This window comes from Montipora capricornis, chromosome 10 (assembly GCF_036669925.1).
Source record: "Montipora capricornis isolate CH-2021 chromosome 10, ASM3666992v2, whole genome shotgun sequence".
In the NCBI taxonomy this organism is placed as follows: domain Eukaryota; kingdom Metazoa; phylum Cnidaria; class Anthozoa; order Scleractinia; family Acroporidae; genus Montipora; species Montipora capricornis.
Genome location: NC_090892.1, coordinates 40833764 through 40846263, shown reverse-complemented (window position 1 = coordinate 40846263; position 12500 = coordinate 40833764). Strand labels below are relative to the sequence as shown.

Genomic DNA, 12500 nt, shown 5'->3' with positions numbered 1-12500 from the left:
TTACCAGCTTAATTATAGTGAAAGCGACACAGGTAATGTACATAACAGTGATTCAATAATTGAGGGATATCAGTACAGTATACCTATATACTTATCGTTTTGTGGGTTTCCACTGCACTGCTAGCAGTGGAAACCCACAAAACGATAAGTCGCCGAAATCGCGTTAGATCGGCCTGCGAAGCTGGCAAACAACAAAGAATACAGCACGGCAACAGGGTAAAAAGATTTTATTCAAAAAATATAAAAATAATTGACTTTTCCAGCAAAGCCGTTGCCTTCCCATACAAACCTTTACAAATTCAAACCGGTGTAACACAATACCTCCATATGCTGTAAGGCGGGAGTCACGTTGCGCGTAGTTATGTAAAATAGCATATGTCACGTTACACTGAACTCCTAACATTTTGAGCTTGGGCTGCCTGTGCCTATGTTCGAAACAAGGTTCGAACGATTGTATTGTTGTCATGGGTATCACGTTACCGAGCACGTGCTTTTAGGCATGTATGCAAATTTCCGTTTGTTTTCTTTTCACTTGAAGTCGTTTAGTATTCTAAAGGTCTCTAAAAGCACTATTCTTTCTTTAATTGACAACTAGTGTCCTTTTCTTGTGTTGTTTAAACTGCAAGTTCTTCTCAAATTGTGATCTTAAGATTTTGTTGCGCGAAAATACTTGGCTATAAGACGCACCCCAGACTTGCCACCCAAAGGCAGATTTTTCTTGAAAAAACCGTGCGCCTCATAACCGAATAACTACGTAGTATTTTTGGGGTAGTCCGTTTGGGTAGTCCGTCGGGGTAGTCCATGGCCTTGGGGTCACTTTTTTCAACTCTCCTCCATGTGACATGCTTCGACTTGAAACAAGAATATACCGGTACTTTGGCAACGTACGTCACAATACGGTAGAGAAGGGAAGTTTGGGCGAGCACCTTCGTTCTCACTTTTAAAGCCTCGGTAGTCAACATTTGCTCTCTACAGAAGATATTAAGGTGAGAATTACTTTGCTATGATATAGTTAAACAACTTTTCAAGCAGTGTGACACCTTTTCCGACGCAGTTCAAGATTCGAACTTGAAAACGGAATTTTTTATTAACAATAATTAACCGCACGGATATCTCTGATTAAACAACTTATTTTCACACTTGAACTGCAAATAAGCTCTCATCCTTGAGTGGTGACTTTTTCTTTAATTCGAGAGGCCCGCTCTAAATATCGTTTGAGAAAAATCAGGAAAAAGTCTGTGATCGTTGTTATCGTTTCTACGTGCAATATTACAAAAATGTATAAAACCAGGAACCCAAAACCCACGAATGGTCTAAAAAATGTACTGGCGGGAAAATCTTTTTAACTTTTTTAATTGCTTCGTGTAATTGGGTCATTTTATGATAAACAGCTTGTAGGAAACCACTTACAAAATGTGTTATTTTAATTTTGTTGTAGCGTTTGAATGTTATGATTTTTAGTTGCGAGTGCAGTATTTACATTTGGTGGTCTCAAAACTCCACGTTTAGTTTACCCCCAAATTTCTTTTCACAAAATCATTCCAACGGTTGCAGTCTTAATTGCTAAAGCAATGTACCAGGTTCGAATTTTTGCGCTTGAAGTTAGCCAAAGATTAAAGCGCGAAAAAAGACAATGCAAAGTAGTTAATTTCATAAATTTGTCACAAATTCTAGTTTTTGCTAAATTCAAATTAGATAACGAAGAGGCCTCCCAAAGAGCAAATTAAGCCAAAAGCGTTTGAGAGACATTTCTAGGCTCCTTGTAATGTATAAAGACTGTCTAAAGGGATGTTTTTATCACCTAGAAGAATTTGATCTGTTCGGATATCTTAGCTGAAAATTGAAGTGTCCGAAAATTTTAGGGAATGATCTCTTTATTCAGAAATTTCTAGCTGAACGTTACCTTCTAAGACCTTCTAAGAACTTCCAACCGAACCGTTTGCTCATCCGAAAACGTAAGGGACTACTTTTTCCTGGTTGCGAATCTTTTAGGGATGTTTTAGTAAAGATGTCTGTTGCTGTTTGGCAACGAGAACCGAAATTATTAGAGCAGTTTGACTCTCCTGAACACATATTTCACCAAAGATTATCGTTGGGTGCCCCTATAACGGTAAATAACGTAGGAAGACCTATACTAAGTTAAAATAAATTTATTGTGTATATTAACGTTTTTTTTCTCTTCACGATGAGCCGAAAAGTCGCTCCAAGGGAAAATATTTAGCATAGTGAACTAAAAATTGTATTTTTATAATACGTTTTTCTTTGTTGCATGACGTACTGTAGGCGATATTTACAGTCAATCGCTCTTAAAGGAAAACACTTAAAGGAGGACAGCGACGGAACTTATTTTTCAAGAAGTTGTTTCCAACAGTTTGTTGGCCAATTGGCGACTTTCATCGAAATTTCGGCAAATGTATTATTCACTCGCTTAACGAAATGGATTCTTACTCTAAGTGTATCTGCTTGCAAAACCAATATCACCTGCACTTGGGCAACCTTAATAGTATTAGTTGAAGTTTGTCTCCAGCAATTTGTTCAGTTATTAAGTCGCCTACTTTACTAACGTTGACCGACTCGCCTGCGTAGGTGAGCTCTCAGGTCCGGCGTTGGCGATGTGACCGACAATCGTTCTTCCCGTTTCCACTCGGCAGATCCTGTTTGATTGAGTAAATCTTGCGTAAAAAAAAGCCATTCCACATTTGTTCAAAAGCAAAAATATTAAAGATTTATCCAAAAACGAATTTCAAATAAAGGGAATACGTGGCAAAGCACGCTTTGTTTTCCTTTTCCCGCTTGACCTCACTTGTACTCTCCGGTCAGCATGGAGTTGCTAAGCGGTAACCAACTCCTAAGGGCCTATATAATTACTGATCCTCATGAAGGATCATCGTATTGTTCTCTCTCTGCATTAAATCAACGATTGCTATCTTTAAGGTGCTAAAACAACTGTCTAAGGAAAACAGAGGCCGTCTTTTTTGTCAGCAAGGGAAGTTATCAGGGGTAATATAAACTGAATGCGCTAAATCAAAGAGGCTGCATATATTGCAGTTATCCTGTTTTAGCAAGTTTAATATGTGTACAGAGCACTTTCCTTGATAATTTAGAACTTTGTCAACAGCACCGTTTCGGTCTAACTCTCGTTTATTGCAAGTCATTTTTTTTGTTTCGAAGTGCCACTTCAAAGTAAAAACTTTCAAAACACTGAGAATAAATCAAGGAGACGGGTGGAATGGAGCACATTTTTTTTGTATTAAGAAGCTTAGGTATTCTAGTCAGAACTTAATTTATACGAAATAAAAATTTTAGTGCAATTAATTCTAACTACAACTGACTGATTACTACTTTCTTGATCGCATTTTTTCCAGCTGTACTCCTTCAAGTTAATAGTTTATCCTCTTGTGTAGTGTAATTTTCCTCGGCACCGTTTTCGTCCGTTTTCTCTACGTCAATTAAAGCTTTTTTTGAAAGAGAGCCCTGCAAGATTTCGCTTGCTTTCCTTTTAAGTGTCGATGACGTACATTTATATGCTCTGACCGCATCGGAAGACCGATGACCAGTAGTTTCTTGGGTAAGTTGTTCTGGGACGCCACCACCATACAATCGTGTAGCACTAGTACAACTATGCCGAAGAGAGTGATCACTGAAGTGTCCATCGAACCGTGCTCTACTTTTTCCCGGCCACCTTTTTGTAAAACCAGATTTCCCAGTTCGGCTTTGGCAAAGCCTGCAAATAAAATGCGTTGTCGCGGACTTCATTCGGGACGCGAGACATGTATTTTTATACAGCTCAACAGGAAAGCGCTCTAAATTTAAAAGTCTGATTCTCATAAGCCCGAACAACTTTCCTTTTGATAAGCAAATGGCTCAATCCCCGATACTAATATCCTTGCAAAAATTCACGCCCCAGCTAGTCACACTCTAAAGATAGCTGTGAATTTTTCCCAGCCCTCAGAGAAAACTGAACGCCAAAAATCCAGACCAACGTATTGCGAAGCAATTCGGCATTTTCGCTACCTAGAAAACCATGTTCCCACAAATAGTTTTCTTGCTATTATGTTATCAAATTAGCCTGGTTAACATCTACTCCTCAGTATTCTTGGTTTGCATCCACGTGATGAGACGGCCATGTTTTTTGTACAAAGCAGTAGAAAATGGCCCCGCAAGTTTTCCGTAATAATAGAGTGAAATTCCCAAAAGTGATTTTAATGCAGTGTCACACCTCTCTGTCACAGACCTTGGTGGAACCTGGTTGTTCACCAGGTTTTTGACAAAAATTCTTCCAGGGCAGACAAAAATCTACCAGGTTGATCCTGAATTCTTCGCCAGGGAAGCCAATGACTTTTTAAAATCTAACTACCGGTATATATGTATATACATGCAAAACTGTGTGACCCAGTATTTAACATACTATGTTTGATACATATGGCAAGAAACGTATTGCATTAAATTTTGAAAGCAGGTCAATTGATCACCAAGGAAGTTAAAATTCTACACCAGGGAGGAATAAAATTCACCAGGGAGTTTTTAAAAAACCACAAGGTGCCAGGGAGATCAAAATTCCACCAGGGAGGGCAAAATAACTCACCAGGTCGGGTTCCACCAAGTCTTGCAAGCGTTTACCTTCGATTTTTGCTACAATATCAGTATCATGAGAGCTCTGTGTCACACACAAATAATGCTTCGCCTCCCGCAGAATTCATCGCCTTTCCAAACTGAGGTTTGGGCTGAGTAAAACTAGTGTATCTAATAGACGTAAATATGAGAGGGTGATGTGAGGTGCTATTTTCTACCCATGTAAACCATGTGAGCGTTGGCCCTACCAATGGAAATGGGACCACTCAAGAACAGAGAAAAACTCTGATTAGCCGGATGGGAATTTGAACCCACGACCTTCGGGTTAGATCACCGCTGCTCCACCGACTGAGCTACAAGGTCAGACGGGCGCAGATCGTGGGAATTGAAGATACCTAATTCACGGCAATGAATACGTACAAGTAGGAGGGGTTACGAGCTTATGCAAACGCCGTGTAGCACCCATATATAGATAGTCATGCTGCGGTACATTTCGTTGATAGTGACAACATTTATCATTGATAACCACAGCAACGATATATTGAAGTCAGTTTGGGGTCCAGTTTTGTACCGGACCTATCTTAATTTCCCCTCATTTCCACGCACGAACAGTCATCGTTAAATTGCAAGCATAAATTGAACATCCCCCTTCCCCTCGGCAGCATTTCTACCATTTAGTTGAACTAGTTAAAAATCTAAATAAATAACCCTCAAAGGGTATCACCCGTCACCGTGGATGTTTTAAGAAAGGAGAGTAAATATATAAATAACAATAAAATATATAAAATTATTTAAAATAAATAGAGTCATCCTCCCATAGTTTCTTTGAAAAGAGAAGCTTCAATGTCCCTAGTTCCAATAACGTCGATGGGTAGATTGCTCCAATCCTTTATCGTTCTTGTTACAAAGCTGTATTTATAGGTGTGGGATCGACTGCTAAGATGAATAAATTTCTTTGAATGGCATTGTCTTGTTATTAGCTGTTTCTTCGCTCGAAGCTACCCAGTCTTGATTCCTACCTCCTTTAGCTAAGCTGTAACCAACCTAGATCCTCGAGTAACCGTGTGACTGTTCCAGTCTTTCGTTCATAGTAACATGTCACAAACCTTGCCGCTCTGCGTTGCCTGACACCTTCTATACTGTCTACTTGTTTACTTATGTGTGGATCCCATGCGCAGCTTGCATGCGCAGCTTGCATAAGTACTCCGGCACTGGCAGATGGCATTATGAGAAGTAATTGAAGGCAGCGGCTGCAATCATTTCTCATAATGCTATGTACCTCAGTAATTATCATTAAATAGCAACGAAACTCATATAAAACTCATCTCGGTTGAGGAAAGGAAACCTCACACACATCTGGGAAGTTGACCTGTGAAGAGAACCGGCTTTAGTGAAACAAGATCAGAGAAAGTGGAATGCTCGTAGGTATACAATGAATACAAGGTGGGTAGTTTGGTAAAGCCCAGAGTCTCCATGCCAGATCCACGACCCTGTATCAAAATACATGAGCTGCACCAACTCTTTGAAATATTTCCTTTCATTCATCAGATCATGGCACCATCAGCTCCTTGCAAGTATTCCAAGACAATGAATTTCTTGATTTTCCTCGTTATGCTTTCAACCTCACACTTAGCGTTTTGCGCAACTGTATCGGTGAGTAACAAATTTATCAACCACGAAATTTTTCTCATCTTACCAGCCACAGAGTTATTCCATCTTGGACGAAAGCATTGTGAAAATCTAGACCAAGTTTTACTTCGCACGTTTTTAAAGAAGAATATTTTCATACAATCCACAGCATGCATTTCAGAAGCGCCCGCAAGCAGTTTTAATCCTTTTTTTTTTCTTCAGTTTCTACTCGCTCCAAACTTGAAATTTATGTCGGAGGAAAGTGTCAAAAATCCTTCTCGTCTCAATGACAAGTCTTTTGTTTTGGTCCTTTAATTTTAACGTACAAATATGTGGACTAAAATACAACTGCAGATTTGAGCAACGCACTGCAAGGGCGAAGAATCGCGAATGTTCCATTTCGTTTGCTTTTAGAAAAAGGAGTGAGGTACTTTGTAAGTGAATTGGGACCAAAATCTAAAAAAAATTGCTAACGTTTGATCCCTTTCCCCACAAAACTCTAGCCTTGTTCCTTTTGTGCTGTCTTTTATGCAGCTGAAGAATATAAAGTAGGTGTTTTTTTTTTCCACCAAACATGTTGCTTTGTAACGATCCTGTTGCCGTTTTCGTCACGTTAAACCCCCAAAACAAATAATAGCGACGACTGGCTCGCGCAATGAAACAGCAAAAGATTCGGCCAAAGCACATAGTTTTCAGAAACCATTTGCCCGCTATGCTGCTTCTGCATTGAAAGGTTCGGCGCTGTTTCTTTAATTTTTGCAGATGCTTAAGTTATCATTTATAGATGCAATTCTGAAACACGATTTCACTTGAATGACTAAAGATCTGCCAAGAACTGCAAGGGTTGCGAGATAAATCTGACTTGTGTCTTTCCTTTTTCAACACACATCAGGTGGATCCCGGTGCGAAATCGGCAAATGCTTGCACGGCGGGTTGTGCACCTGGTGTTCCAGGGGTTCCAGGGGTTCCTGGTGTCCCTGGTTACAGTGGACGAGATGGGCTCAAGGGAGAAAAAGGCCCAGCAGGACCGCCCGGAGATAAGGGACCTATGGGACCTAAGGGAAATCAGGGTACTCAAGGACCCAAAGGTGATCCCAGTCTCCAGGCCATGCCAAAAAATTGGAAACAATGTGCATGGAAAAACATTGATGAAGGCAAAGATAATGGAATGATAAAGGTAAGAAAGAAACATGGCAATTTCAAAGAGGGTTAAAAGCATAGGTATTCGAGTCAGCGCCGGAATGCTGTGTTCGTCTGTCGTATTTAGGGCAAGGTTGAACAAATGCTTTAAGAAATATTCTCTGACAGTCTTGCATTATTAAAGAAGGAGGAGGTGATAGTGGAACGAAGTCGAAGACTGCAGAATTTGCCAAAATCAGGTTGTCCATCCGGTAAGGGCAGCAATGTATTGTTCATTTTCAAACTACATAAAATTGGCCATTTATCTTTTCCGTTCCCAAACTTACTATAAACAACGTCAAATTTCATTCCCGTAAACCTTTCGATAAAGCTGACATGAACAGGTGTCAAATGTTACACTTATTCGTTAAGGAGTTTTCTTTTTCAGGATTGTACTTTCAACAAGCTTTCAGAGAACTCGGCTTTGAAAGTCGAGTTTAATGGCGACTACAGAATTTGCTGTTGTCTGGACTGCTGCAAACGCTGGTTCTTTACCTTCAATAACGCGGAATGCCATCCTCTGGCAATCGACGGTGTTATGCACATTCACATTAACCAAGGCAAGACAGACAGCAACATACACAAAACAACTCAGATCGCAGGATACTGTGAGGGGATCGGCAAGGGGATTGTGCGAGTGGCGATCAATGTTGGAGATTGCGTTGGAAAGAAAGCCGGTTCGGATGCTTACACCGGGTGGAACTCCGTCACCCGTATAATGATCGAGGAAGTCCCTCCTCCGCAGAAATAGATTAGTTTTCTTGGATCCAAGACTGATAGCTGTCCTAAAATAGTTTATTCATGTAGCTTTGATTTCTTTAAGTCAGGTAAGGCAAGTAAACTATTAGTCTACCATCGAACTTATATGGAACTGATTTCCTCTGCTTGATGTAAAATGTTTGGCACAATTTACTGGGAATAAATGAAGTCATTTCACTGTCACTGTTTAATCGAAGTAGTTCAGGGTTGTTTTGAAAACTGAAAGGTGTACACCACACCATAGCTAGTGTAAAAGTAGTATAGGCAATCACATGAGTTCGAGTGACGTTTGACATAAATGATCAATTTCTTTTCCACGGTCTCTTTTCTTCCATTGCCCTGTAAGAAAAATACGCACAGTTTGTCAAAACAAACGAAACATTGTTATGTGTCCAGATTTTGAAAAGCATTTGGCAAGGAGGTTCAATATTAAGCAAAACCTATTGCAGAACTTCCATGGACACATATCTTCGGTGGATACGTCTGCCTTCGTAGTCTATGGACATTAGGGACCTTTAGATTCTAGGACGAGGACAAGAACGAGTACGAGTTTTGACTGTTTGCTTTTAGCGAAAATACTAAGAAGATTTATAACCCGCACGCTTAATCTTACTCTTTGTTACCAGTATAGGTTGCTCAGTTATTATTATTGCTGGTAACGGAGCCTTTTTGCTCATCAAAAAATGCCAAAACTGCTATCCTGTTGTTGACTTGTTTTGGCACGACGACATTTTTGCAAAGCTCGTGGTAAAATGACGACAGTAACACGTTTTTCCCGCCAAAATGACGCTGGTTTGCGAGCGCTGAATGTTGTTCTATGAGAAAATTTCGTACTCGTATTCGTTCTCGTGCTGGAATCTAAAGCTCTCTACTGACACTCACTGTAACTGTCTTGGATTGTACTCAATCTGATAAGTAGTGTTGAAAACTGAGTTCTGTTTGTAATTCTGTTAACATAAGATGCGTATGCCTTGATAGTCTTCATAAACCAGTGTCCAACGCATTTTCTACATTCCTTGCATTCACCAAGTCTGTTAAGGAACTTATCGACTGCTTATATTAACTATATACGACAGCACAAAACGACATTGCTAGACACTGACTACCCGTATTGAACCCAAACACTTCAACATTTCCTTGACAATAAGGAGCATGAATAGTTTTACTACAGAATCTATAGAATAAGGACCAGGATTCTCTTCTATGTCCCAACCAAAGTTGAACTTGCAGTATTCCACTTAGTAGAATTGGAAAAATTTGGATCGCACCGGATCGGATCGGATTGGGAAAACTTGGACCGGATCAGTAACCAAATTTCCACCAAATGTATAGGGTCACCAGACAACGTACTGAGGAGAGGGGAAGTCGAATTCTGTGCCTTTCTCTTTTGTGATGTGTATTCGTCTCTTCATTTATTGAAACTCCTCAAAAGGGTTTTTTTCCAGAGTTGATTGCATATTCAGGAGCGGAATTATGAAAGATACGATGTGAGGAATTGTCGTCAATAAGTGAATTGACTGCGAACGCAACGGTCTTCGATTCTTCTTCAAACATGAAAACTGACAACCATTCTTTACTTTACCCCAGTCGACAATTCCATTCTCTATCGCTGCACTCAACCGAATAGAAAATATTTCCCGTATCAACACTAGAGACAGTAGGAGGGAGCCAATATTGAGGTCTACGCAAGAACAAATTAGCCAAGAGGATGCAGTAAACTATCGCAAAACACTGAGAAAAAAAGTACAGCGCGGTGATTAAGCCGGATACGCAAAACCAGTAAAAAAAACTCCTTCTATGACAAAACAATGGAAACGTATTCTCCAAACCAATGCAAAATCACCTAAAACGACCACTGGAGTTTAGAGGTCGTAAAAGATGTAAACAACACCAAAGAAGAAGTTAAAACTTCTCCTAGCCAATGCAAGCAACGTAGATGGCTGATTGGCGTCAAGTGAATGTCACGGCCAAAATGGTGGTATAAATAGCTAAAAGTGCGAATGCCAAGCATAGCAACGTCCCTTGTACCCATGGGAAATACTTCATTGCACAATAGCCTGATTTAAAAACAGAACGTGAATATCAGTTGACGATGGCGCGCACAGCAAAAATACCCATATTAGGTCATATGAGAGTAGACTTCAAACTATTCTGCGATCTCTCCCTTCGTCAACTAACGTTCCCTTTCTGTTCAACATGTCCTCTACCTCTGAAATGATGATTATCGACAATTCCTGATTTTGTCTAGATTGACTGTTATCGTCAATTTAGATTACTCAGCCCCAGGACTTGCGATAGCAGATAAAAAGAAAAAAAGGAAAAGTGGCATCCCTGGACAGGATTTGAAACCGGAGTACCCTCTTTGAAGAAAATGCTTTTATCCACTTAACCACTAAAGATCAACTGGCTGACAATTGTACCGATTATTTACCAACACTAATTAATTGCTGAATAGTGGTTAAGTGTAGTGCTTGATTTTAAAATAGTTAGCTTTCTCTTGAGGTTTGGTAACCGACATTTTCTCCTCTTTAAACTTGTTTCTTAGCCGGTGATAATTAGGAATTGTCGATAATCGTCGATTCAGAGGTAGAGGATGGATTGTTTTGCTATTGTACAATTGTCAGGGACTGGGGTAAAGTAAAGAATTGTTGTCATTTTTCATGTTTGAAGAAGAAGAAGACCGTTGCGTACGCAGTCAATTCGCTTATTGACGAACCCGAGCCACATTGGTGGGAGACGAGTGCTCTCACCACTACGCCATCCCTGTACCCCACCCTGCACAGCAAGCGTTTCCGTGGGTTATTTTCGATGTTTTGACCAAGCAAAAAATGAAGAGAGGCGCTGAATGATTGAAGCGTTTGACAGCCTTGTGTACAAAGACAAATCATTGTGCCGCCTTTAAAACAGTTCAGTCTTTTTTACCATCTGCGTTATTCTTTGAACACGAAGAATTATTTAATTTCGAAACAATTCAGTATATCAAACTTTGAAGTTGCTGGTCACACACAAATTAGTAGGACGGAGACGCGGGGAAAACGGCCGTAAGGACTCGAGGACTTGGGGACTTGGAAAAGGGAAACGGGGGACGTGGGGACGAGGGTACTCGGGGACGAGGGGACGTGGGGACAAGGGGACATGGGGACTAGGAGACTCGGGCACATCGGGATTCAGGGATGCGGCAACGCATTTTAGAAGTATAGAATTTCAGGAATGGGAGAACATCCTAACGTAAGAAGAAAGTTTATTACTTATGTTATTTTGCAAAAACAATCATCTGTATGCTTCTCAAGTACCAGCTAAATACACACCCGAAATTCAAAAATTCTCCAAAAGTACTTCTTGCCACCCGTCACAAAGCTCGACTGTGAAACAAAGCAGAAGACCTAATGGCCCATTGCTCTGACACTGTAGCTGAAATGTCACGTTGCAGCGTTTGTTGTTAACGTTGGTATTGTTGCACAAAATGCGTCGCCTTGTCCACGAGTCCCCACATCTCCAATTCCCTACGTCCCAAAGTCCCCAAGTCCCACGTCTTGACGTCCCCGAGTCGCGAAGCCCCCTGCCCCCCCGTTCCCGTCCTACCCTTCCACACAGCCCACAAATTTTACTCCATGTACATGTCTTAACCTATATAAGGTTAATTAAATAAGCAATTACAGAGCCATAATAGGATAGAGAAGTAGACTTGGGGGGTTGCTACATTTTTGCCAACGAGTAAGCCAAGCAAACACGCGAGGCTGACGAGGTGGCAGCCTTACAGAGCCGAAGCGCGAGATTGTTGTGTATCCAGAAAAAATTTCGAGCGCTCCATAAGGAAAGGAAACAAAGGCCGCTTATCATGTGACTTCAAGAACCAATGAAAGCGCGTTTTGATGTGTGATGTCATTAGACAAACTTGCATGATGATGATGTGTTGGGAGGTGAGTGAAAACAGATTTCGTTTCCCATTTCCCTGACCATTGTGTTGTGTACACTTGCTTTGAATGTTCTTTAATATTTATTTTCGAACCAGCGTGTTCTATATTGAGTGGACGAGCTCAAAACTAAACCGGCGTACGCGTTCTTATCGGCAGGCTGTTTTCAATTGCGGCCCTCGGCCCGCGAGTAGAGCAGTTTGTTTTTCGTTTTGTAACCATTGAGTTGTGAACAATTTAATTTAATTTTCAAAGGAAATATTTTGTCTGCAAAGTACACAATACAACGATCAATTTGACTTATAATTCATGGCTGTATCTTACAAAAGAAAAATCCTACTAGTGAAACAACTTTCGTGTGCGAGAGAGATTGATTCCCCATTACATATTTCACTCTGAAAAGTCTGAAAACGCCTTGGCGATTTTTTATTCAACTTAATTATTGTA

General features: G+C 40.5%; 2 protein-coding genes across 2 annotated transcripts in view; both read left to right on the top strand.

Moving 5' to 3' along the window:
* The first annotated feature begins 6124 nt into the window (after window positions 1-6124).
* LOC138022002 (collagen triple helix repeat-containing protein 1-like) overlaps window positions 6125-12500 on the top strand; it is a 198301-nt gene continuing 191925 nt past the window's right edge. Inside the window, exon 1 of the mRNA XM_068869032.1 lies at window positions 6125-6225. Within this exon, the coding sequence (XP_068725133.1) occupies window positions 6160-6225 (66 nt within the window). The 5' untranslated portion in view covers window positions 6125-6159. The remainder of the gene's footprint in view (window positions 6226-12500) is intronic.
* Window positions 6488-8147, top strand: LOC138018863 (collagen triple helix repeat-containing protein 1-like). Its single transcript, XM_068865544.1, has 3 exons — window positions 6488-6628; window positions 7094-7378; window positions 7769-8147. Exons 1-3 carry the CDS (start codon window positions 6488-6490, stop codon window positions 8129-8131), a joined length of 789 nt encoding a protein of 262 aa, XP_068721645.1. The 3' UTR covers window positions 8132-8147.

Bases quoted from the DNA above. Each gene is read 5' to 3' on its own strand.
- LOC138018863 (XM_068865544.1), top strand. From the start codon at position 6,488: ATGACAAGTCTTTTGTTTTGGTCCTTTAATTTTAACGTACAAATATGT. The intron at 6,629-7,093 runs GTACTTTGTAAG...AACACACATCAG, and splicing joins CTTTTAGAAAAAGGAGTGAG to GTGGATCCCGGTGCGAAATC. The intron at 7,379-7,768 runs GTAAGAAAGAAA...TTTCTTTTTCAG, and splicing joins AAGATAATGGAATGATAAAG to GATTGTACTTTCAACAAGCT.